This window comes from Sinocyclocheilus anshuiensis, unplaced genomic scaffold (genome assembly GCF_001515605.1).
Source record: "Sinocyclocheilus anshuiensis isolate Anshui unplaced genomic scaffold, SAMN03320099.WGS_v1.1 scaffold834, whole genome shotgun sequence".
NCBI classification, from domain to species: domain Eukaryota; kingdom Metazoa; phylum Chordata; class Actinopteri; order Cypriniformes; family Cyprinidae; genus Sinocyclocheilus; species Sinocyclocheilus anshuiensis.
Window position 1 is genome coordinate 122,331 of NW_015540885.1, and position 27,802 is coordinate 150,132.

The following is a 27,802-nucleotide window of genomic DNA, read 5'->3' on the forward strand; positions in this document are numbered from 1 at the left end:
TACTGTAGGAATGCTGTTATTTGGATGGTGAGCTGTATTGGATTTCTGCCAGACATATCGTTTGGTGTTTGGTCAATTTTAGTCTCATCTGCCTCAGAATCTTCAAGGTGTGTTTTGGCAAAGCTCAGTCGTGACTGCATGTGGCCTTTCTTGAGGAGTGGCTTTTTTCTTGCAACCCTCCCATACAAGCCACATTTGTGGAGAATCTGTGATCTTGTTGTCAGATGCACACAATGATCACTCTTTGTCATAAATTCCTGCAGCTGCTTCAGGGATGCTGTAGGCCTCTTGGTCGCCTCTCTGACCAGTTTTCTGGCTCTTTCATCCAGTTTGGAGCGACATCCCGATCCAGGGAGGGTCTGTGTTGTACCAAATACCTTCCACTTCTTAATAATAGACTTCACTGTATTTCTAGGCATTGATAAAGCCTTTGAATTTTTTTTGTATCCATCTCCTGACTTGTACCTGTCCACAACTTCATCCCGGAGATCTTTTGACAGTGCCCTGCCACCCAGAGTTGATTGTTTGCTTCAGTTGCACTACCAAGGACTGAAATGCTCCAGCAAAGCTCTTTTCATGCTGAGCTAATCAAAATGACCACAGCTGATCACAGTTGAAAGTCAAATGGCTTTGTGTGGCATTGAGAAGAAGGTTAGCTACATCTGATTGAGTAGTTTACAAGTCATTTTTTAGGAGGGGGTGATCCTTTTTCCAACTCAGTGATTCTGTTTTCTTTAGTTTTCTGACATGCTGGTGTTAAATCTTTCGCTTGGATGCTATAAGTTTAAGTTGCACTGAGTAAATACAGCTGGATAAAACAAAAACTGTGTCCATCTTCATTACAGGCTGCAAAGAAACAAAATATGATTAATTTTAAAGGGGTTGATTATTTTCTATAACAACTGTATGTGTGTTTGTGTGTGTGTGTATATATAATATAATTTTTGTACTGCACTGTGTGGCTGCATCAACAATCAATAAATAGAAGCGGTTGTAGGCAGTAAAGAAAAACAGTGCTTGCAATTTTTATTTCACAAAATGTTACAAAGTAAGAGAGAGGTAAATAAATGTGCTGAAGGGCTTGTGAAGATGAGGGGGAAGCGATGGATACAGATGTGAGGGTCTAGCTGTCATCAGGTAAAGTCTGATCTGGCTTTGTGACTGTGTTCTGGACCTCTAGGGTGCCTCACGTACGCTTGCACTCGTGGAATGTGCTTCACCGAACCAAAGATGCAATGGAAATTTATAGCAGCATGATGAGGCGCAGCAGGCACCAGGTGTGCCTCATCACACCCTGCCAGCTATAGCACATTTTTACCCCCTCCTAGCCACACACTTCCATTATATGGCATGGATGGGGGCTGGAAGTCACTGATTGAAGGCAAAGAGATTTCTTTGCTACAAAGCTTGTGCGTGTAGAGCTGTAATGCCGGCAGCACAAATCAAGATAGAATTGAGCCTGTGGACTCGGGGAAGCAAATGAATTATGTTGCTCCATTTAATTTCAAAGTGGCTTTAAAGTCAATGTGAGAAACAGTTTGCGACACATTTGATTTCTGTAATGACAGTTCTGAGTGAACTGGGATATTAAATGAGGATGAAAATTTAGGGTGGGTCTTCATTTTATCCATCCTGAATTGACTGGATTGCGACAGTGGGGGTAACACTACTGTTCAAACGTTTTGGTGTCAGTACAATTTCAAGAAATTAATGCTTTTATTCAGCAAGGTTGCGTTAAATTGATCAAAAGTGACAGTAAAAACATTTATAATGTTACAAAAGATTTCTATTTCGAATAAATGCTGTTCTTTTGAACTTTCCATTCATCAAAGATCCTGAAAAAAAATGTATCACAGCGTTCACTAAAATATTAAGCAGCACAACTGTTTTCAACATTGATAATAATAATCAGAAATGTTTCTTGAGCAGCAAATCAGCATATTAGAATGATTTCTGCAGGATCATGTGACACTGAAGACTGGAGTAATGATGATGAAAATCAGCGTTGCATCACAGCAATAAATTACATTTGAAAATATATTCAAATAGAAAATAGATTTTTAAAAGTGTAATAATATTTCACAATATTTACTGCATTTTTTACCAAATAAATGCAGTCTTGGTGACTTCTTTCAAAAACATTCATAACCAAAAATTCTTACCAGCCCCACATGCTTTGTACCAAAACATTGAAATGAATGGTTACAATTTGTTACATTATTATTTGGAATGATGTGCGCTAATGAATCGTACACAATAAAAGGCATTTAGATAGTAATATGATAAAATAAAATAAATACTAAGGATAAGGTTATTGCAGGGAATAAATACTAAGGATAGGATTATTACAGGAATGCACCTTTTACATTTTTTTAAAGAGTAAGATGAGAAAGTGGAGACAATTCATGAACATACTGACGTAAACCGCTGCTTCTCTTGCAGGTGGATCCCCGTATTTGGCAGCTAAGATCAATGAAGCAAAAGATCTGCTTGACTCGGGCCCTCGGCGCTGACCCAGCTGCCCACGCTACCCCAACAGAGAGTTACATCTACTTCAGTGCCGCCAACTCACCCATGAGCCTCCACAAGTCATTGTTCTCCTCCATGTTTTTCTGCCATAAATCAGCCGACTCTCAGCATATTGCGCTCCGTTCTATCTGTCACTGTTCCTCACTGCCACTGTAATGCAAAGTCGGCAAAGGTTGATTCTTCACGTTAAAGGATCTTCACGCTGTCCATGTGAAATATCTCACAGTAATCTTTATTATTTATTGAGGTGACTTCTGTAATGTTTAACGTCTGCTGAAAAATCTGGTGGATATATCATTTCCAGTGGTCTAAACAGCCCAGAGTATTTCCCCTAATCCGCAGGGACCAGACTATCTAGGTGTTAAGTTATTTTAGCATGCTGAATAAACTGTTTTACAAATCTGGAATGACTCATTGTGAGTATTTTTGTATTTGTTTGTACGCTACCATTTTCCTCCGGCTGTGCTCTGACTGATGCCTGCGGTACAGATGCCTGTCTGGTCTGACGGATCCACGCAGGAACGGAGCGGCTGGGATTGGACAGACATTCTGTACACCATGACTTGGACTGCTGATTTGCCATTTGTCAGGCTGAGATTAATGCCAAAGACAGGATACCACAAAACAAGCTGCACAAACCAGCAACACATTATGGCAAAAGAAATAAAAAGCAAGCAACAGTGAAAGAAATTGCTTCTATGATGCATTTTATTTCATGAGAGCAATGTCGAGCTACATTCAGAATAGAGTATTAGCTTGTGCCTACTGTCTATTTCAAAAATAGCTTGTAAAATGAAGGCATTATTACATCATAAACATATCAAACCATTTTATGGTTTGTTACTGTCATATGATCTCATTTTAAATGTGAGAGGTGTCCAGTCATTATAATGGAATGGAATGGTTGTAATGAATGTTTAATAAAATGTTATGCAAAAATAACTCTACCACTTTGTTTTAATGTGTCCTTGTTACAAATTACATGTATTTCACTGTAAAAAATAAAACTTATAATCACCTACTTAAAAAAATTAAAAAATAGTTGCTGCTACAATTATTTTGATGATACTAAAGCACATGTAAAGTAATATTGAAAAACACTACAGTTAAACTTGTAATTAATTACATTTAAACATGCTAAATTGCAACTTTATCATTACAAATGTGTAATTACAAATATATTTCAATAGAAATGACATTTTATTTTACCATAAATGTTTATCAGTAAATGTGGTAGGACACATTTTGGAAAGAATGACCTTAAGTTCAATTAATTGCATTTAATATAAATGTAAACTATAATTCATTGTTTATTTGCAGACAACATGCAATTAAGTGTCTGAAAACATTACATTGAGTTCACACTTATGTATATTCTTTTAAATTGTATTATTTCCATAATAAATACTCTTTTTAAGAGTATGCTAAAGTGTACTTTCTTCACAAAGATTGTCTATATAACATGTAAGTTTTCCACTTGCTTCTTACGAGACCCAGCCACTGATTTTCTGCCGCAAAACAGGACGTTATCTTGGATCGTTCGTTGTTCCAGATGGACTAACTTGAAAATTAAGCCAGACTGTTGCAGAATGAATGCGAGTCGTATGTCATGGAAAGACTGGATCGACCCAGTTCAGTTTCTAAATGCTCTATTTGATTATTACAGCAATGAGATCTCTGTAGGTGAAAGCTTGAGCCTACAAATAAAACCCAGTGAGGTGTTTGGCACGCTAATGAAATACTTGCCACTTTGAGTGTTGCCCTGCTCTGGCCTCGCTTCTGTAGCTGGCTTTATTTACTGCCACAGCCTGCTTTTTGCCTGACCCTTCTTAGGGGCTGTTAAAATTGATCAGAAGCTAGTGTGCTGCTTGCCGGGACAGACAACTGGGAATGCTGTCCCACACTGTGTGACACTAAACCTGTCATCGTCCTGACTTCATGTATAACAGGGGTAAAAGCCCTGATTCTGGCTGAAGTTGCATTGCAGTCAGGCCACTCTGTCGTAAGATGGTGTTGCTCTGACCCCCTTGTGACTGCAGCTATTTTCGGCCTCTGCTTACTGTGAAAGCAGCATGGAGTTCCTGAGCAAGCCTGTTCTCCACAGGTTTCTCTCTGTCAGGGTGGATTTCAATTAAACAGTGTAAAAATGTAAAAAAACGCCCAACTAATCCATGCAGGGCTTCATTACAGCCGTGTGTAATGAATGCACTGTCCAGAGGAGCAGATGATGTAAGCGAAAACAAAATCCCTCATAAAACTCATATTAACAGCTTGTACTTTTGAAACATGTGAAGGCCTATTGTCTCCACGTGCCAACTTTCACACTCATCAACATTAAAAAAAATAAAATCTCTTCTCAGTATTGTTCAAGGGTTGTAAGATGTCAAAAGTGTTATTTCCAGGCATTATTGGCCTGCTTGAATGAGACTTCATGTGATGTTTCATATAAATTTTATGACAGCCAACCAGCTGCCAGCCACATTCTTTAAAGGCTCTTTGATGCTTTGGTTCTGTTCATTTTTTTCATTCATCTGCAGAAAAGGATGTAATTTCAGCTGTGTTATGTCTTCAGTTACTTGATTCAAGAAGTTGGAAATCACTTAAGTGAATCTTTTGTAAATAGTTCCATATATCACACTAAAACTTGCCCAGAATTTATGAATACGATAAAAAAAATTAAAGACAGTTTTAAGCATACTGTACCATGACCTCATTATTCATTAAACAACTCTTACGAGCTTTTAAATGTTCATTCAGTAGTTCAGTGCTACTGAAATTGAGTACTTCAATGATTACTTTTTTTGGGCCAACACTGGTTCCCTCTACAAAAACCAGTAGGATTTTTCCATTGACTTTTGGATCATAAGATACAATAAATACAATCACCAGAAGAAAAAAGATAAACGTAGGCTGTAAGTGAACTACACCACGGTCACATGACTTCAACGTTACCTTCATTAAGCTTCTGAGAACATTTTAGCTGAAAGTCTGAGCAGTTTATATTATATTATGAACGCAGTGAGGCTGTAAACATAAGTTTACCTGTTCAGCATTCAGACATTTAATGTCCCCGGCAACCTCTGTAGTCCCATTTATCAACTAACTAACTGCTTTTTTCAAGACAAGTTAAAGCTTTAACAAAAAATCACAAGTGTGAGCTGAGCTTTATAAATCGATGACAACTGGCAATGGACCTTTTTGCCTTGTTTGTAAATAGTCATATAATTGGTGCACTATACTCATAATAGTTTTGTATTAAGTATTTGTATTAACCTTATTATATAAGGTGCGGGTTACCCCTCTCTTTTTTTAAGTTTTTTTTTTTTTTCTCAAGTTGCTTCTTTTTTGTTGGACAGGTAAGGGAATAATTTATTGTGTAGATCGTTCCCTAAAACTAGCCAGTATTAGTTTAACAAAATTTTAATAAAAACACGTCGATAGATTGCAGTGCAGCATCTAACATCAATGTGATATGGGTACTTAAAGTACACCCCTGTTGAAAAAACAGCATATGCTGGTAAGGTATGTTTTGAAGCTGGGATGCTGGTTTGAGCTGGTCCTTTGCTGGTTTAAGCTGGTCCTTTGCTGGTTTATGCTGGTCCTTTGCTGGTTTATGCTGGTCCTTAGCTGGTCATGTGCTGGTCCTAAACTGATCCGACCAGCTTAAGACCAGCACATGACCAGCATAAACCAGCAAAGGACCAGCATCCCAGCTTCAAAACATACCTAACCAGCATATGCTGTTTTTTTTCAACAGGGACGAAGAACAGCGATGCTAAGGCTAGCTAAAAAAGTGCTAAATGCACTTTTAATGTCAACCTTATTACATGCATTGCCACACCCTATAGAAACCACCCATAACATCCTAGCAACTGGCTGGCAGCCACTCAGAACACCTTGGAAACCACTTGGAAGCACCTTAGTAACCATCCAGAATATGCTTAGCAATGATCTGTCTGTCTATGTGTTCGTTCTTCACCACCAGATCCATATAACCATCAAACTTCAAAACTTTCAGGCAGTATTCCTTTTTTTTTGACACACTTTCCCATGCTAGTTTTCATTCTACACCTTTAAAGTTTAGCATGGCATGTTCCATCACACTGCGGAGCTGTGCCAAACAGACTTGTATTTCCAGGTTTGCTCGGTGGGACGCTTTGCACAGACTGTTTGAATTTTAGGAAAGAAGTGACTGACATCTAGAGGAAAGATCTGTGGAGAACTAGAGTGGAGTGGGAACTGCTGTCTGCTTCTCTACCTGACTGTAATGTACTGTTATAAACAGCCGTACAGTATATAGTGTGCAATGCTCTCAGTTCTAGACGAGCCTCATTAGCATCATGCAGACAAGCTGCAATGTTCTCCAGTGGGAGCTTTAATAAAATCACCTTTAGAATGATGATGGATGCCATGTACCACCACCAGCACAAATGTTTTCATTTGATCGTTTTAGAGCATGAAAATGATTTTCATACCGAATGTAATGTCCCAGGCTCAAATTATATTCACACTGCGGCCGATGTGGTGAAGTGCATGACATTTGGAGAGATGTAAATGACTTTAATGTTGAATTTCTAATCGTTATAAACAAAGCACATAAAGGCTGATGCTAATTAGAGCTGTCGAGCAGCTTCATTAGCAGAAATCCACACATCTAATGTTGCCGTAGTCCCCCTCCTACTAGGTTTATTTATAGACAACGTCAATAAACCTAATTTACAAACCCAGCTTTGTCTCCCAAGCTCCCTTGGAGAGTCCCAGTGCTTCATTTGCTCAGGCTAAAAACATTTCCCTGCTAAATCGCTCATCTTAATGCAAAAATATGCAGCTCATTGGTGATAGGAACGTGTTTCTTTTTTGCAAATATTTTTGTGAAATGAGGAAAACTCTTTCGAGAAAATGACTAGCTGTGCAGGCCATTTACTCTGGTTTTGGGCTCCTGCAATGCAGTGCAATGTCTCTGTGCCTCAGGCTTGACCAATCAGAGTGAAGAGCTGCCTATGTCACATCACCTGGTTTTCATTAATACGGAGACAATAGACATGCAGAGGACAAATACGACATCTCCGTCTCTTCAGCGGTGATGTGAGTAGCAGACAGATGGGAACAATAGAACAAGCTCTGGCTAACGGTTTGGGGAGGAATCCAAAATAGGAGGGAAAGACAAGCATTCAATCTGAGCGTGTAAACAGGCCGCCGTGTGTGTTGGTGTCTCGCTGGTCATCCATCACTTAAAGGATGCTCATCACTGTACAGACATCATGGATGAGAAACAAAATGGCCCGGGAAGGAAAGATGGAAAAATATGCATGCAATTAATGCAACCGCCATGTGAAACCGCAACAAGAGGGTCTCGTTCATTTTCATTAGCTGGTGGAGCAATGAAAACAAAGCAATCCATCAGATAGGGAAGTGTGTCTGTAATATGTGCTGTTTGGCAGGCCTCATTACATTGGCCGGCATTACAGCAGCACTATTTTTGCTCGTTGCCTCAGTCAATACAAATAGTTAAATTAGCCACTGTATTACCACGGAGTGCAGTATATTCAGTCTTCTCAAACAGCACTCATCAGCATACTATCAATGACGTACTGCTTGATAATAAGAGGTTTAGATTCAGAGGAGCAAACTTTGAAAACCACTCGAGAGCTCAACTGCGCCTAATTCATTTTCCAAGGAGATGTCAGTTTGATCTGATACAGGAAGTCTAAATATACTCCAGGAGGTATTATTGTCTCTTCTTGTTTATTTGTTGTCTGTGTGGTTCCGATTTCACTTCCCTCCACCATGTGTGCACTTGAAAATAACTCCGCTGAATATCGAGCCGTCATCACTGAGAGTGGGATTAAAAAGGCCTCAGCTTAGAAATTGAAAATTGACCTCCGCTTCTTTAACTTTGAGCTTATTAACATTTCATTACAGTTAGTCTGTTTCATTCTCTATACTGAGAAAGGTTCAGGTGACGCAGATGTTCTGCACACTGAGCTTTCATCATTACGTTCAGAACAGTAATAGTAGGTCCTTACTGGCCGAGGGCTTTTTATTACTTACATTGCTACTTTGACGTTGTACATTTTTTATTGCATTTTAAAAAACAAGCATTGGCCAATTGATTTTCATAATCCATCTGACAACTGCTTTGTTTTTGCCAAAACTTTTCAGTTTGTCAGTCATGCAAAAAATGCTATTGGAAAGTTTACACAACCTCAAATAATGCCAGTGCTGGTACAAGCAACAATGAAAATGGCTTAGATGGTCTCAAATGCACTACTATGTTGCTAACAGCATCTCAGTGGCTGATGTAAAGAGCAAATAGATCACATTAAACACACAGAGCAGCATTCTCCTCCCCTCTCATTCATTATTAACAGCTTGTTATATTCTGGGTGATTAAGGAAGTACAGCTCCACATTCATGGTAGATAGTTCAGTTGTTTATCCCAGACATAAATCAAAAAACATGTCAGACACAACACTACGAGGCAGCTTTGACACATTCAGAGACGCAGCTGGGAACAGGGTTGGGCAAAATCCAGAATTTACGAACTGGCTGCCTTTCAACTCACAAGGGTGAATTTGAATCAAATTGGCCACTCCGACGGGCTGTTGAACTGGAATGACATTTATGGAATTTCAGTAGTCCAAGACAACAACAAAATTCCTGAATGTTGTGTTTTCAATTCTGCATTCAATGCTAAATTATGCCCAGAGCGGTTTACACTCTTAAAAATAAAGGTTCTTTATTGGCATCTTTGCTTTAATGAAGAAGCTTTAACATTCCATTCCACAAAAGGTTCTTTATAATGGAATGTTGCTTCACAGTAAGAATAAAATGGGTCTTTTAAGAATTGTTTACTTGAAAGGTTCTTGAACACAAAACGGTTCTTCTATGGCATAGCTGCAAAAAAACTCACCTTCATCATTGATTACTCCAAGTAAATGCATTGGATTTTGGATAGAAAGTTTTTAATTGATTTTTAAAAAATCATAATTTACATAAGCAGACCATTAACAACAGTGCATCAAGACACAAAGAACATGTTACATAGTTACATCATCTACACAACATGGAAGGCCTGAAACACAGCAAACTGTCTAAAGAGCTTCAGCTGTGCAACTGTTGTCTATCAGCTCCAACACTCTGGCCATGAATTAAATCATTTTCAGAACAGAAATCGTCTTCACACACACTCTGGCTTTGATGGGCGCAGAGGGCCGCTATCACACATCTGTGTCCCATATTCAGCATTCCATATTTTTATCCGAGAGGCGCGATATTCCTGGATATCTCCCAGTTTTCAGGGATGACGCCACTGACAGATACGTTACGCAATCTGCACAGAAGTCTGGAAAGAGCTAAATACATCTGATGCGGCGCCGCATGTAGAGTCTCACTTCCTCTGGAGAGCAGCAGCCATCTGATCTGAGGCTGTACGGGGTTTAGAGCTTGTTGTTTGTGTCTATGAGACTTTGGCTCTTCTCACTGACTCTGGATCAGTCCTCCAGAGGTCCAGCAGCCTCAGTGTCAGTGCATGTGGCCCTGCAAGTCACACCGACTTAAGAGTCTCAAATCCACAGAACTTCCAGCGTTTCTCCAATGTCGCTCCAACGCCGCTGAACTCCTGCTGGAACATGTTGGGCAGCCGGACCATTAGTTTTTCAAGTTCGCCGGCCGAGATCTGAAGAATGAGACATGAGCGAAGCAGTGTGACACTTATATTGTTATTGTTGCTCTATGATGAACATTTTGTGCATAAACAGACACAAAATTGCCCATTGCATCCTCGCCTCTGTTTGCTTAGAAATCAATCAAAGGCACTAATGTGTTTGTCAGTATGTTTGTCATTTGCTTCCTGCAAACAGTTACCGTGTAGTGCTGTTGTTCATTTTTTTTAGACAGGGAGTATATAAACTTTATTTTTTCAGTTAATAATACTGCTTGTTTTCTCTACTCTTAGTTTAAGAAAATGGCAATTTAGAGTAGAATAAGATAAACTTCTTGCATTTCTTGAATTTATCTAAAATTTACTTCACAGACTGATAAAACGACCATGAACGAAAGTAATAAAGACATTTAAAAAAAAAATAAATAAATTCCAGCCACTTCCTTTGCCACCAATTTATGGCTAGAAAAGGAATTAAAGAGACTTTGTGCAATTGAAGATGATGAATCAATGATTTGCTGCTTGCTATTGGTAATCAGATGCAGCTGGTATTTATCATTTAGAAAGATGGACATTATTATTCTTGAGAGCATTTTATTAGGCAAAAAACATGCCGTGGAACATGAGTTATCAATACTTTTGGTAGATGCTGTTTGAACCCTAATGTAAAAAGAAATAAATTAATAAATAAAATACTACTGCTTTTTTTCTAGTAGCATATATTATTACATTTAGTATATGCTACTAGATTATACAATAGAATAATACATACAATACTATTATAACTTTTTTATTTTAGGGCTTTCTGTCTTTTTATTTATTATATATGTATAAAGACAGTGAGAGTGTAGATGGGAAACAATGGGAAGGGGAGTTGGATGAAATAATGTTCGCCTGCACACAAGTGCCACCGTGCAAAATGTCAGAACACGTTCGGTACCCTCCAGGCCACATCTGACAGATGAAATTTGCATTTTGTTGTAGACTGGACAAGCTCCACCAGGCTACTGGGATACAAATAGCTGTGCTGTGCCAATGCGGATCACACCTGGATGCAAACAATCCCTCTGATATTTCATGCAGTATTTAGGGGTCAAAGTGATAACAAACATATGGCTCATATAGCATATTGACTGAAATGAGATTATTTCTAATCTTTTATTAATCATGCATGCACTCAATGCCATGATGTTAAAATCAATTAAAGGGATAGTTCACCCAAAAATGAAAATACTGTCATGTACCCTCATTTACTAAAGAACTAATGAGGTTTGTTCTATGGTGCTTCTGTTTACCATATGTGATGCACTCTATGTATGTCTGTTTATATGTATTTTAAAGGAGTAGTTCACTTCCAGAAAGAAAATTCTTCAGTTGATGGGCACCATTGACTTCCATAGTAGGAAAAAAAATACTATGGAAGTCAATGGTGCCCATCAACTGTTCGGATACTAACATTTTTCAAAGTATCTTCTTTTGTGTTCATCAGAAAAAAGAAACTCATATAGGTTTGGAACAAGTGGAGGGTGAGTAAATGATGACAGAATTTTCATTCTGGAAGTGAACTACTCCTTTAAAGCCTAACATATTTTCATCATATGAAGTCTCTTCACAAGACTTGGATGAAACTGCCCAATTCATATGGGTTAGTTTTATGATACCTTTATGATCTTTTTGGATCTTCAAAGGGTTAATTGGATGGACTTTCAATGGAGAGACTAATTTCTCAGGTTTAATTACACATCTTAGTTTGTGTTTGAAGTTTAACCAAAGTCTTATAGGTTTGGACATGAAGGCGAAATAATGATGAGAGAATTTTGATTTTGGGGTGAACTAACCTTTAAAACAAATAATCACCTTTGTATCAAGTCTCTGGATGTAAGACCACAGATATTCAATGTTGGCTCCAAATGGGTGGACGTGGCGGAAGGTTGATATGATTCCTGTGTGGAGAGACAGGCAACAGAGCAGGCTTGTTAATGAACATATGTTGCCTCTGACTAGTAGGCAAGACAAGAGATGCAGTGGCACAGTCATAAATATGCCGCCTGGAGCAGAAGCACCATCCTTCCCCCACTTAAGCTGATTACTTTGGAGAGGTCCTGCAAAGGTAAAGCACTGATACAGAGGCACGGGATATAGTGCCTTGCCTGGAGGGCCCGAGCCAATATTTATTTCCTTGATTTATATGCCGTAACGCCGCCAATTACCAAGGAACCTCATTCAATTCCCTCCACAAGACCTACTTCCACAGTGCCGCACTTGGGGAGGGAAGGGGAGTCTCAAGATGTCCGATCTGATTTTAAAATTCAATGCAGAACAGATGAGCCAACACCATATGTCTCTGTTCTGCTACAGCACATCATGCTTACTGAGATAAACATATCTGTTTTCGCATACTCGTATGAGAAATCTAACCAAACAAACTCATTTGAATGGCCTAACTGAGGAAGCTTATACAAAATGATGTTTGCACAGCAAGCTAATCCAATAACTGCATTACAGTAGACGTCCTCTTCAGAGCTAACAGTCTAGTACAGGAGCGCCTGGAGACTTAAACAATTTGTGTTCTTCAGTCCGTCCCTTCACTTTGTTCTGCTCAAATGAGTTTGGCTTTTCTGCCATTCTGGCTGAGGGCCTCCGAGCCTGGCTGACGCTCCCTACTCCATCAATGCAGTATATGTGTCCTCTTTGCGAGCGGCGGTGTTGTGCAGCCATTAGATAGAGCGAAGGCTGTGTGGTTTTCTCTGGGCAAGAGCCAATGAAGTGCCTAGCAAAAAGAAGAACAGTTCCCCATAGCTCCTTCTAAGGATCATCATCCAAAAACGTGACAGAAAGGCCGAGGTGTTGCAGCCTGTCTTTCCTCGCCTTTCCAAGTCATTGTTATCACAGTGGTTCAAACACCTGCTTGCTCTCCTGTGCTTTTAAGCTAGGACTCAATCCTCCAAGCCCATCTGGTACTCAAGTCCCTCAGCACATGGCTCAAGATGTTTTATAGATCAAAACGGCATGAAGCAGATTTGGAATAATTACCGAGCAAGAGAGCCTCTTTCTCTGATCTCAAAGGACCCCAGATGACCGCATCGTTATTCTTCTCTCGGTGGTGGTAGAGTGCTGCGGTGCCATTGACTCCCTGTACACATGCATACAAAGGAAAAACACGCATCAGGATGCAGAGTAACCTTCACAAAGCAGATAAGAGAGAGATGGATCATGCAAACTGTTGAGTTGGTAGAGTATGCCCGCTAATCTTTACAGAAAATGCACCGCATTCTGCTGCGTTCAGAGAAATCAATGCCTATTGACATTTAAGAGGCTCTTCTTCCAAGATGCTGCTCTAGATGGCAGGCCATAAGTCACATAGAGGTTAAATCAAAATTATAGCAAAGTCCTTGCACAGTGCATTTTCAGAAACCCTCAGTGAAAAAAATCTAAATGGAGGCATCAGTGCATATGTGTCTTTAGCCATACATGGAAAATTCTGAAGGAAAAGTTTCACAATATGTATATACGTCATGCCCATTCAAACCGAGGGGAAATATGTCTGCTCAGAATTTTGAGCCAAATGGATTTTGAATGCAGCTTCCAAAAGACAAAAAAAAAAAAATGGATAATTAAGTTGATGATTATTGAGGATGATGTAAAATGGTTAGTGCCCCAAATTTTGCAGTGTTTAAGCTAAAATCAATGCAGGATTTATAGTCCTAATATTTAATAGTGGTGACAGTAAATGTGTTAATAATGTGTTTCTGCTTCAAATTGTAATTTATAAAGTATATAATTGGATATGAAGACATTGCAGTAAATATTACAGTGAAAGCTTAAGTAAAGTTTCATTAAACATTAAAAATAGATGTTAATTGAAATCAAATCAAATGAAAACGTCATTTAAGCGTCACAAAACGTCATTTTTTGGGCTAGTTGGCAAGACAACAGTTCTCATGTTCATTTAGTTTAATTTGATGTAGTGAAATAACTAAAACTGAAATAAATGAATAAAAAGATATATTTTTAAAAAATTACAATGAAAACAGTAAATATAAAAATTCAAAATATTAATAAAAACTATTCCTCAGTGATACTAAAATAATACTGAAACTGAAATCTATTTACATTACAATCTGCTGAGGCAGACAGTAAAGCGATTTATCTAACATTAGGGTCAGCCAGTTTTTTTAAAATGTGTCTTATCTGTGGTTTTATTATGTTATCTGTTGCAGCAACTTTAGTATTTTATTTTATGGGTTCATAGATTTAATAGATATAGATATAAAAGTCGTCATTGTGAATCTTTTTAACTGAGAATTTATTTCAATTTATTGATTCAAATAAAAATAGGCATGCAATTCTCTGAAATTCAATTCCCGCAAATATTGCACCTTAATAAAAAGTTTTCTGACTCTCTGCAGCACTGTTCAATTTGGGTGTCTTTATTATATGCAGAAAATCAGAGGGAGACCATATTCTCAGAACATACAGATCAGTAGTCTAAAATTAACTTCTGCCAGAGAGCTCATGGTGTGAAGAGAAATGAAGGGATGATGCAATGCTAGCAGTTCACACTCCTCTTTTGATATGTGCTGGTACTGCAGACTAATCTCACTGGTGAATGCCAGTGACATGATGGACGCTGGGCGTTATGCAGAATCAGTCTGACTTACCTTTTCATGGCCTTCAGAGTTGTGGTATGTCAAATCTACCGATTCCATGGCATTCAACAGCTGTCAAGAAAAAAACAAAACATAAATACTCACTTCCAGACCCAATCCTATGCGGCTGTGAAGGAGCTTTGCAGACAATGTTACCTCTGGGAAACCTCAGTCTAGCCTTAGGTGTGCCAAGTTGATACTACATTTTTAATGGATGCTTATGAGAAATGGGGTAATGAAACACATTTGTGATTCCATACATTATGGCCAGGGTGTCTGTAGAAGGTTTCACACTTCTGAACTATGGAAGCATATCCCATCTGGTTCTAAAAATACTGTACACATGTCTTCCATCTGCTAGCTTTAGGAGCACAATAACAGTATGCGCTCCACAGGACCTCCACGACTATTGATGTTCCTGTTATCTCATTCAAAAAACATTCATGCAAACCAATGTCTGCTGTTAGGAAAATGGGGTAAACAAGACTGGTCATTATTCCCTGCGTCTGGGCAAACCACTGTACTGGCACAAATGATAAGGTATCATGTTGTGCTGTTCAGCAACAGAGAGAAAATATCATCTGTCCTCACTGACAACAGCTCCATAGACCTTAAGCAAGGCAGAGACCACATTTAAATTGACATGGATTAAAAAGCTGTAAGTGAGATACGGTCTGTTCAATAGATAAGATAAGGTTCCTTAAAGGATTAGTTCACCCAAAAATGAAAATTAGCCCATAAATTACTCACCCTCAAGTCATCCTATTATGCATCCTATTACCTTGTATATGACTTTCTTCTTTCAGACGAATCCAGTCAGAGTTATATTTAAATGGTCTTTGATCTTTCAAGCTGTTTAATGCCACTCAGTGGGTGTTGCATGCATCAGTCCAAAAGAAGTTAAATAAAAAGTGCCCATCCATTAAAAAAAAGTGCCTCACACGGCTCCGGGGGGTGAACAAAGGCCTGCTGTAGCGAATCGATGCGTTTTTGTAAGAAAAATATCCATATTCAAAATGTAATAATCACTTTAATGTAGCTTGCGCCAACAGTTGTACACAGAAGCAGCTCCGGGCGGAAGATGTATGAGGTCGGCTTTGCGCATGCGCCGGTGAGTCTCGTGAAAAAAGGAGCAAAGGAAGCAAAGTTTCCTTACTTTAGCAAAGGAAAATCTGTCTCCTCTTGGCTTATATCAAAATCCTCCGACATTCTTCTTTACAAATCCTCGTTTTGTACTTCTAATTAGTGACCGTTGTTTTGTTTTGATCTCTCCTGTGTGCTTCCGTGTTCGTCAATTCTGAGCGGCGCATGCGCAAAGCCGACCTCATACGTCATCCTCCCGGAGCTGCTTCTCTCTACAACTATTTTTCTTACAAAAACGCATCGATTCGCTACAGGAGGCCTTTGTTCACCCCCCGGAGCCGTGTGAGACACTTTTTTTAATGGATGGGTGCTTTTTATTTAACTGCTTTTGGACTGATGCATGCAACACCCGCTGAGTGGCATTAAACAGCTTGAAAGATCAAAGACAATTTTTTATATAACTCCGACTGAATTCGTCTGAAAGAAGAAAGTCATATACATCAAGGATGACATGAGGGTGAGTAATTTATGGGCTATTTTTCATTTTTGGGTGAAAACCCTTTAAGGTCTAAGGTCACGTCTAACTTTCACAAATCCTGTGTCTCTAATTCATGTAGAAATTTATTTTCAGTTGCTATCTTTCAAAACCTAGTGAAGCGCCCACAGAGGCAGAATGTTAAGGCATCCCTCGTGAAAAATAAATACTCTTTAGCATACGTCCCAAAAGAAGAAAAAGAAGTGGAAGCTAAATTGCATGTTAATTGCAATTAAAAAGGCAATGTATCGTAGTTTAACTGTATATTAAATGCAATTAGTTGCTTTTAGATTTAGAAGTGTGCTTGAATGTTTTGAATGTTCACCAATGTATTAAATGTGCACATGTAGTGTACTTCAAATCTTAAAAGTGTATTTTTAAAAAATGTTAATGAAACAAAAATCAACTTAATTGTATGTGAAGAAACTATACTTTCATGACTTTTTCTTAACACACTTAAGTACACAAAAGTGCACTTTATAATAATGTTGAATTTAACTTTGATTTACTTTAAAGTACATTTTAAATCATTGTTTTAATAATCTTTTGTTGGGCTTTAAAGCACAGTTTTGATGTGTTGACTAACACTAAAGCACATGTAAAATACTTGATTATAATATTAACTGTGATGTTATTCAATATTACATTTAAAGTTAACATATTTTAAATGCACTAAATTGCAACTTCATTACAAATGTGTAATTAGAAATATATTTAAATACATGACATTCAAGTTTCAATAGAAACATTAACATTAATGTATATTTTACTTTGCCATAAATGCTTGTCAGTACATTTGGCAATACACTTTAACCATATTTCAAAGACAACAGAAATAATTATGAAATATATAGTAAGTCCTACTGTAATATAGTAAGTCCTAATTACATTATTTCTGTAAGGTAATTGCATTTAATATATATATATATATATTTATATTAGTATACTATAATACTTTTTCATTTAATTGCAATTAACATTCAACTAAGTTTTTTTAAAACATTCAGTTCGCACAAGTATATTCTTTTAAAGTACATTAGGCCTATTTAAATAATAGCAAGTACTCTAAAGTGTACTTCTTTTCACAAGGAAACCTTGTTTACATTTGCAGAAAATTTAACATGGCATCAAGGACTGACCTTTGTGTGTGGCTAAATCTTATTTGAGGACACTGTACATGTTTTCAGCACATCTAGATGTTGTGTTGTATCTATATCTTTTGCATAGACTGGGCACATGTGACTGTGTCTTGTCTAGTGTAGAAATGAAGAACAACCCGGCTCTCCAGCGTAGCCTTGTTCCCCTTCTGCAGCCACAACAAAGTATATTCATCTTGAGACAAAAAACTGTCCTGCTCTTTTTCATGTGCTGCTGTCGCTGCTTTCAGGTGTGTGTGTGCACCCTGTGCTCCTGCTGCCATGTTGAGTTGCGTTTCTCGCTGCATGCACAGGGGGAGTGAGGACAGTAAGTGACCCCGGGCTCCAGAGCTTCCCGCTGTCACACATGAGGAGGCAGACACTGCCAAAATGCAGCATATCTGAAGTGAACAGTGCTCTTAATGGCTTACATAAGGCTTTGTGTCCCTCTACAAAGTAACTCCCCACCAGTGCTGGGAAGTAACTAAAGGCTACTTTTTCCAACGAGTAGAGACACAATTATGTATTGCATGTGAAGCTTTACAGCCAAGAGAACTGATCAAACAAGCACGCCTAAAAAGTTTATTATTGCTCTCAAATAAAGCAGTGGGAAGTCCAAATAAGTGAACTGGTTCATGCAAATGGATCATGTAAAACAGTGGTGCCCAAGCTTTTTACTACAAAGTACCACAATTCAAATTGAATTGAGAGCTGTGGGCCAAAAGTAAATGTTGCATTATATCCAATTATATTATAGGGGAAAAAAAATAATAATTTATAGTCTATACATTTCAATGCAAAATAAATAAATAAGTTTTCTAAAAATAAAAAGTTCTCTAATTTTATAGGGAAAAAATGCTGGTTAATATTGTCACCCTAATTGCCATCCTCATTGCTTTCTACCATATAACTGCTCTGATTGCAAAATACTAAAGTCTTGCAAAATATTAAGCTTGTAGTGTAGCTAAAATGGTCATTTTAAATTGAGTAATGGCAGCTTCAAAGTAGCTCTCCCAACACTGCTCCTCATAATTATTATTTGTGCCCTCAAATAACACTATTATGCATATAGAAATTCAGATTATGGCCATGAAATCTGTTCAACCTTTTCCCTGAGGCTGAGGACCTCTCCCTCTAGGTAGTGCTGCTCATCTTTGGCCTGCTCCAGCTCCAGCTCCTTCCCTTTCAGCTCTTCCTGGACCCGAAGCAGTTGCTGTGGAGACAAACAGCATCGTGAGCAACAGAAAGCAGAAGGCTGGAACAATAAGCAGCATGTGGGGCTGTGTGGTGCCCTCATAAACAAACACCACATAAACATCACTGAACAGAAAACAACAAAGATAATAAAGCGGAGGTGTGATGGTGAGGTTGACTGAGTCAGACTTTTATGTCTGTTCAAAAGTTCATGTGGTCAGCTTTTTGTAGCATGTATCGAAAGGAAAAGGATAAGAATGGAATTTTAAAATGAAGCGTTTTATGTTTCCTTTTATCCCTAATCCTCCAAGGGGCACGTAACATACAATAACAATAATAATGGCGTGCAGTACTCACAAACAACAACAACATCCATTCTCACACTTTTCATGATTTAATCTTTTCCAGGTTCATAAAATACAATCCTGTTCTTCATTTAGCTTGTTCAGTGTCCTGCTTTACTTAGAAATACACTGTTCAAACATTTCAGGTCAGTAAGATTTTGTCAAAGTACAGGTAAAACTCTAATATTGTGAAATATTATTACAAGTTTAAAGAACTGTAATTTATTCCTGTGACGCAAAGCTGAATTTTAAGGATCATTTTCAGTGTCACATGATCCTTCAGAAATCATTCTAATATGCTGATTTCATGCTTGAAAAACATTTCTTATTATCAGGGTTGCAAACAGATGTGCTGCTTAATATTTGTAAAAAAAAAAAATCTTACTATATAGGGACAGTATATAGGGACACTACTGTGTATGTGATTATGTCTTTAATCACATACACAGTAGTTTATGTGATTAAAGACATAAAATAAGTTTAAAACTAAAACTTAAAAGTTAGTGTAATGAAAAAGTTCTCCATCCATTAAATTAAATAACAACAGTCCACTGCACTCTATATAATTCTAAACATCATCTTACTCTTTCCACAAAAAGCATACTCATTTCTTACATTAGTATTGATCTTGTACATAAAAGCCTTTAAAGCAACTGTACAATGTAAAATGAGAGCGACAGAGAGAGCTCATCGGAGCCTGTGCTAATGGCTGCTCTATGACAGTCTGCGTCATCGAGAACACTGTGTCCAATCAGCATTTAAGCTGAACTGACAGCTAATTAATGGAGGTGTGAGTGTTTGTGTTCCAGATGGAGCACTGACGTGAGAGCATACTGAACACTTACGCACTGAACTTTTGTGTATGTTTGTGTCAAAAGAGTCGACACTTATTTAGGTTGTTCATGTGATGATGTGATCTTTCTGAGTGGACTGTGTGTGAAGTTATTTTGATGATTCTTTAGACATCGGACAAACATGTCCCACAACTTTAACTGTGATTTTTAAATAACACCATAAAGAAAAGGTTTTGATCTAATTGGTCACTTGATGAGTCATGAGTCCACCTCAATGACTGGACAATAATATCAAACATGCTGCATGTTGTTGGATAGTCAGCAGTGTTAGCAGGAAGTTGATTCGGTGAGGCTGTTAACGCCCACCCGCTGAGAGACTCTCTGATTCACCCACAACAATAAATATATACAATACCATTCAAAGATTTTTTTTTTTTTGAAAGAAATTCATATTTCTATTCAGCAAGAGAGCATTAAATTGATCATAAGTGACAGGAAAGACATTAATAATGTACTGTAACAAAAGATGGTGTTTTCAGGATTGCTAATAAGAAACGTTTCTTGAGCAGTAATGCAGCATATTAGAATGATTTCTGAAGGATCATGTGACACTGAAGACTGGAGTAATGACGCTGAAAATTCAGCTTAGCATCACAGGAATAAATGACATTTTAAAATATATTCAAACAGAAAACAGTTGTAAACAATATTACACGATTACATTAGCGAACACACATTTTCTATTAAAGGGTTACTCCACCACAAAATGAAAATTTTACCCCCATGTCATTCCAAACCCGTAAAAGACTGCTTCGATCGTCTTCGGAACACAATTTAAGATATTTTGGATGAAAACCGGGAGCCTTGTGACTGTCCCATTGACTGCCAAGTAAACAACACTGTCAAGGCCCAGAAAAGTATGAAAGACATCATTAGAATAGTCCATCTGCCATCAGTGGTTCAATCTGAACTTTATGAAGCGACGAGAATACTTTTTATATGCAAAGAAAACAAAAATAACGACTTTATTCAACAATCTGTCTCCTCACCGTAGTGCCTTTTTGGAGAGTATCCACTGAACGCAAACTGCGTATGCTGTTCTACTTGTCTGTGTCAGTCGCACCACACGGATATGTTTTCTACGTTTATTTATGCTTTGATTTGAATGAAAACAGCGTATCCGTGTGGTGTGGCTGATACAGAACAACATACGCAGTTTGCATTCAGTGGATACTCTCCAAAATTGCACTACGGTGACGCGGAGGAGACAAATTGTTGAATAAAGTCGTTATTTTTGTTTTCTTCGCGTACAAAAAGTATTCTCGTCGCTTCATAAAGTTCAGATTGAACCACTGATGGCAGATGTACTATTCTAATGATATCTTTCATACTTTTCTGGGCCTTGACCGTGTAATTTACTTGGCAGTCAATGGGACAGTCACAAGCCTCCCGGTTTTCATCCAAAATATCTTAAATTGTGTTCCGAAGATATTCTAATGATATCTTTCATACTTTTCTGGGCCTTGACCGTGTAATTTACTTGGCAGTCAATGGGACAGTCACAAGCCTCCCGGTTTTCATCCAAAATATCTTAAATTGTGTTCTGAAGACGATCGAAGCGGTCTTTTACGGGTTTGGAACGGCATGGGGGTAAGTGATTAATGACTAAATTTTCATTTTGGGTTGGAGTAACCCTTTAACTAAGAGTTTTCCCACAATAAACTCGAAATTTGCTGCTTATTGATAGCAAGTAAGTCAGTTACTGTAGTAGTTATGTTTAGGTATTGGGTATGGTTAAGGGATCTAGAATATGGCCATGCATTAATATGTGCTTTATAAGTACTAATACTCAGCCAATAAGCTGGTAATATGCACGCTAATAAGAAACTAGTTAATGGTGAATAGTGTTCCCTAATATAAGTGTTACTTCTGAACAGTAGTGTAGGTTATGACTAAAAATCAGCAGCAAAATCAGCTGAAAAATCAGCTACTGGGCTGCCGGCCTGAGGCTGAACCCTCTGACGTCTGTATTACCTGTTGCATATTCTGCATGGTCTGCTGCAGAAAGTGCAGCTGTTGTTCTTGCGTGTGATCCTCCTCGGTACGGTACATCTTGCCCTGCTCCTTCTTCAGCAGCTCCACCTCGTTCCTGTAAGCGTCCAGCTGCCAGCGCAGACTGTCGTTTTCCTCCCGCAGAGCACACGTCTGCGCAGACAGCACTGCTCTCAGACAGGAAGGAAGAGAGAGGGACAGGACGTGAGCTTGGATAAAGGTCTTTATCTCATGGCTTCCCTAATCTGTTGCATAGATGTGATGAATTCACACTTTTGTGCCTGGTAGACCTCATAGATCTCCTTGACTCAGCTGGTGGGACCTGACTGAACTGGTTAACTGTCTTTGCTTAAACGAGCTGACCAGATTAACCACCTTAAAGTGTTTCTCACTGACTTTTTTTTCTTCTAGTAGGGTGCAACATATGATCTGTTGCTTAATCTACCATGCATCATATAGGACAAGCTCTAATATCAATCCGTCTGGTTGAATCAGCATATACGTGGCAGGCTTTAGAGCAAGTGTTATGATTCGGAGGCGAAATCGATGGTGAAGTTTGCATAACAACTTGGTCACGGTGCTGATTCTCTGCTGTGTCAACAGAGAATCTCAACTATTAGATGTTCCTTCCTGCCACTGAAAATTCTTCTTTTATTGAGCCAGAGCTTGTGTGCTCTGACAGGTCGTGAAATATCGCTGAGCTCAGAATCCTCTGACACTTTCTACTGCCGTTCTCTGCCGAAGCAATATCATTCATAATCATATTTGCTGTGGGATACATGCAGGAAGGAGAGTGTAATCACTCATGTTGATATCTCAGCACAAATGCTGTTGTACTCAAGGTTATCTGAAGGATGTGATCACTCTGTTCAAATAAAGCTAATAAATACAAGTGGTCACGGAGGAGATGATTTGATTAGAGGCTAACAGGGTCATTGTGCTTGACATTAAACCAAGCTTTTTTTTTTTTCATTAAATCAAGGAATGATTGGGAATTACTATTAACCTGATACTTTACAATCACTATCTGGAGATGGACTTTTCCTGATGAACCAGTCGACTGACACTTTACAAAAGTTCTATTCATTAGTTAATCTGTTAGGTATTATGAACTAACGGCGAATAATTATTTACAGTGTTTTATCTTAATTTATGAATATTGCATAAAACATGTCCCTACAGGACCAGGGCTGCACTCACTCTACATGTCCATCTTACATTCACTGATCATGTACATGTGTTTCAATGCTTTGCAAATGAAAAGTGCATTGGTTTGTAATGTTTAGCTGGCAGACATAGATGATGTATTATTAAAATGATGTGAAACTGTGATACCCTTGAAAGCATCAGTTAGAATAATTTAAAAAATGATAAACAATTCAGTTTTGCATCATATGCAAACTTCTTCCAGCATTGTGTTACATTATGGCTGTAACTTTCCTACTATTGTTGCAAATTAAATAAATAATGTGATTGAGGGCTGGTGGGAAAAATACTGATTCGTCTTTTTCACAAATTATTATTTATTTATGAATTATGATTTATTTAAACACTACCCTTCAAAAATGTGATATCAGTAAGATTTTTTGAAAGAATATGATATTTCTATTCAGAAAGGATGCATTAAATTTAGCAAATGAAAGTATTAGACTTTTATGTTATTATAACAAATAAATTCAGATTTAAAGTTTCAAATAAATGCTGTTCTTTTGAACTTTAAATTCATCAAATAATACTGAAAAAAAAAAACACTTTCATACTTAGTTTCCACACTTCATTAAGTGCTCAATTTTTGACTAATAATTATAAGAACAGTTTATTAGCAGCAAATCAGCATATTAGAATGATCTCTGAAGCAAAATTACTGAATACTTTAGTAATGGCTGCTGAAAATTCAGCTTTGCGTCATAGAAATAAATTACGTTTATATTATATTCAAATAATAAAATTGCTATTTTAAATTGCAATAATATTTCACAATATTACTGTACTTTACTGTACTGTTTTGATCAAATAAATGCAGCCTTTATGAGCACAGGAGTTTTCTTTCAAAAACATTAAAAAAAAACTTTAATCCTTACCCCACTTTGGAACAGTAGTGTATGCATTTGTTTATTTTTTGTTAAATCTTAAATCTTAAACTTTTGGCCTAGCAGACAAAAAAAACAATATTGTTAATTAAATGTAATTATGTGGGCACTGAGCAAAGGTCTCTGTGGCACTGCATTACACATTCCTCTTATCCTCCAATTAACAGTGACCTTTATTGAAGGTTTATTGTTCATTTTAATTGCGCTGTACAGTCACAAACAGTGAATATAAACTAGATGTTAGGCCATCAAATCTAGGGTTGTTTATTAGGCACAGTCAGTCTCTGCCTCCAGTATCCTAATTAATCATGATTATGATAATCAGCGGCTGATCACAGGCCTACCCGTGTCCTCCATTCTCATCTTTTTGCAGGGGTTTTCCTCCAAGTCTTCATCTGACATCTCCATTTCCTCTTCTCTTCGAATTCCCATGATATCTTCACTGTGAGCATTTCTGAGCTCCTAATGGAGCACAATACAGAAATCAAACAAACACACACACACACACACACACACACACACACACACATCCCATTACTGGCTTCTGTCCGAGACCTTGAATGATTAAAGATTACATTTTGCACACATTAACATTTCCTCTGCTCTGAGTGATTCTACAAGGACACACTTTTATACTTTCACTTGCTGTGTAAATGTGGCAGTAACATATATGACAATCACACATACAGATGAAATGTTTTTCTGCAATTCTACTCTAATAATACTCTAATTTAACCTGGAAACTTTTGACAGGATGAAAAAACAGGCAATGATTTGGCAAACACAGGCCCTGGTGATTGATTCCATAACTTAAAAATACAACCCAGAGGGAAAACCGAGGCTCTGCTGTCTCTGTGCCGTGCAATAGTGAAAGTTCATTTGTCTAGCTCTGAAAATGGAGCGTAAAAATCACATTACACAAACTTCCAAGCCCACTGATCCTCTGATAGCCATTATAGGGATCAGCACAAAGGACGTTTAATGCCACCACTGTGAAATCTTGCAGATCTGACTCTATAAAGGGAGCGCATTTGAGCTTTACTTTATCTGTGATTGAGTACATTTTATTCTAGCACTGTTTTGCCTGATCCTTCATCTGTTTCTTGAAAGCCATAGTATCAGAGGAATTCAGGTTGAGTTCTGGCTCGTTTCTGATATCACATTTCTCTCCAATTCTCACAATTTCGTTTTACAAGGTTCCCACAACTTTTGACCAAAGAAAATCCATTACTTTTCCAGTGGCGTTTCCAGTTATTCTGGAAAAATCAATAAATTTGTTATAATTTCTTTTATAAAGACTGCATTCACAAAGAGCCATTTCTGGCCAACAAAATAAGGGAGACTGAGGCTAGTTGTCACTCTGTCACAAGGCTGTAATAATATGTTTTGAGTCAGAAGCTCAAAGTTTTGTTTTTTTTTCCAGCGGTGATTGTGTATGTTGGTTTAAAATCTGTATTAAATTAAAATATATGAATATATAAAAATGTTCACAGGGGTGGCATCTTAACTGGCTTTCACTTCTCACAGCACCAAAGACTCTGCCACAACACTGATGTCTTACCTCTTGGCGACTGTGAACTGAAATGGAATCCTTTCATAGACTTGACTTAAAGCAATTAATCAATACAGTCAGTGTATTTCTAAGATTAGGTTTCGGGCCTCACATCACTGCTCATGATATACAGTCATGGAAAAAGTCAGATGGCTGGAGGTAAGACTGCAGTCTATCACCAGTGAGGGGTTTCAGGGTTCATTGAGTATTCTGTTTGCACTAACATCAATTTTGCATACTGGTGACATTCCATATTATGAATATGGAAATTCCATATTGTGCATTCCAGAGAATTCAGGGATTTCTATGCAAAGATGCATACAGGCACATTGTAAGTTAACACGCACCTCAATTTTCCTTCCTCATAGAGACCTAATTCAAATTGGATGAGTTATTAACAATTAATTCAGGCTAATCACTCATGAGCATCATTATAATCCTGCCAGTATCTGTTGCCATGGCAGCAATGGAGGTTCTTTCTAGGTGGCAATTTCAAAGAGAGCTCTGCTGCATGAAAGAGCAGAGGCTAGAAAACAGGGATGTTTTTTGCTGTGTGAGGGTCCACAAGTCTGTACAATGAAAAGCACAAGATACACTGCCATATAAACAGCTGCCGTGTCAGTGTACCATCTAGAGAAGGGGTCTCAAACTACATTACCTGGGGGCCACCAGCCAGGTGGTGTTCTCCTTCAGAGAACAAGCATTTTTACAACACACAAATTTGAAATATGTATAATAAATATAGTATATATCGGTGCAATACTTTGGCTTTTAAATATATTAAGGCCAGACTATAGTGAAAATTGATTTGTAATGACAAATCTTGGCCCATAGTTTGAGACCCCTTATGTAGAGTCAGCATGACAAAAGGGAAGAAGGAATACCAACCTCGCTCTGCTTTCGCCAAATGTCTATGTTCTTGCGCTGCGCTTTTGAGAAATGGTCCCATGCCTTTTGCCTGGTGGCAGCGGTGAACACAGCCGTAATCTGCTCAACTTTGGTGGGTAAGGAAGTCAGACAAGACAAGCCATTTATGTAGAGCTCAGCATCTGCGCCAGCAGTCAGACACATCAGGACCCTCGTGACACTTCTCTGAGAGGCCCCTGATCGTGTCTGTTGTACTTACATCTCATTAGCTGCTGTTTCAGTTCCTTAGGACTGAGGTAGGCAACAGTCTACAATGATGGATTTGCTGGAGAAGTGCTAAAAAAGTACTGAGTGTTTGATGTCAAACACTGAATGAGGATTTAGCTCAAAATGGGTTCCTGTGCAGTTTTTTATGTTTGCATTACATGTTGGATTTGCATTAGGATTGAGATTTGGACCAATTGTAAACTGTTGCCTGCTATTTATTAATTTGACCAAGTCTACTGTTTAGTAAACAATTAAACAATCATCTTCTTTTCTACAACTGGCGTAATTCTAAAATACATTTCTCTTAGTACTTCATGCACATATGGTGCAAAGTGTCTTTGTGTAACTACTGTCAAGCTATCAATTACAAATCTCCATCACACATATTCATTCAAGCAAATTGCATTTCTTAACTCTTTGTTTGAGTTGGGATATTAGCTTCTCACCTGTCCGGGCTGCAAAAAAAGATGAGTGAATCTGATGTTGGCCTACCTTAAAGTTAAGATGAACATCTCCACATCTGCTATATGGTCTGAGTGCTTCCACTGAGACTGTACTTACCCAGGGCTCTTCTATGGGCTATGGCTACAGTCACACTGACATAGGCAGCTAGGTCTCAATGCAGTCATATCTCCTAGTGTACATTTGTATATTGTATACAGTGGGTACGGAAAGTATTCAGACCCCCTTCAATTTTTCACTCTTTGTTATATTGCAGCCATTTGCTAAAATCATTTAAGTTAATTTTTTTTCCTCATTAATGTACACACAGCACCCCATATTGACAGAAAAACACAGAATTGTTGACATTTTTGCAGATTTATTAAAAAAGAAAAACTTTAAGGGGGTCTGAATACTTTCCGTACCCACTGTATCTGCAGTGAAGTCTTGTGAACTGTGTAAAGGAAACACTGTGGCTCTGTTCCACGACTAGTGAGCTGCCTTGCTTTCTAACAGCATCCGAACTGAAATAGAACCTCATTTTGTAACCTTTAATAATGTTATAATCACAACAAGAAAACTGGACATCTTAACATTCTTAGAATA

General features: G+C 38.0%; 1 protein-coding gene and 1 long non-coding RNA gene across 5 annotated transcripts in view; one reads left to right on the forward strand and one right to left on the reverse strand.

Annotated features, from left to right (window-relative positions):
* LOC107688646 (uncharacterized) overlaps positions 1 to 3,439 on the forward strand; it is a 24,177-nt gene extending 20,738 nt beyond the window's left edge. Inside the window, exon 5 of the long non-coding RNA XR_001634251.1 lies at positions 2,443 to 3,439. This is a non-coding gene — a long non-coding RNA (uncharacterized LOC107688646). The remainder of the gene's footprint in view (positions 1 to 2,442) is intronic.
* A 6,088-nt stretch (positions 3,440 to 9,527) lies between these two features.
* The window catches only part of LOC107688647 (ecto-NOX disulfide-thiol exchanger 1-like), a 90,119-nt gene continuing 71,844 nt past the window's right edge, over positions 9,528 to 27,802 (reverse strand). For all 4 annotated transcript variants that reach the window (XM_016486361.1, XM_016486362.1, XM_016486364.1 and 1 more), the window contains 8 exons: positions 26,510 to 26,616; positions 24,414 to 24,531; positions 21,962 to 22,146; positions 18,701 to 18,808; positions 14,854 to 14,913; positions 13,226 to 13,325; positions 12,050 to 12,135; positions 9,528 to 10,207 (listed from right to left, as the gene is read on the reverse strand). In XM_016486361.1, the coding sequence (XP_016341847.1) occupies positions 10,076 to 10,207; positions 12,050 to 12,135; positions 13,226 to 13,325; positions 14,854 to 14,913; positions 18,701 to 18,808; positions 21,962 to 22,146; positions 24,414 to 24,531; positions 26,510 to 26,616 (896 nt within the window). In that variant the 3' untranslated portion in view covers positions 9,528 to 10,075. The remainder of the gene's footprint in view (positions 10,208 to 12,049; positions 12,136 to 13,225; positions 13,326 to 14,853; positions 14,914 to 18,700; positions 18,809 to 21,961; positions 22,147 to 24,413; positions 24,532 to 26,509; positions 26,617 to 27,802) is intronic.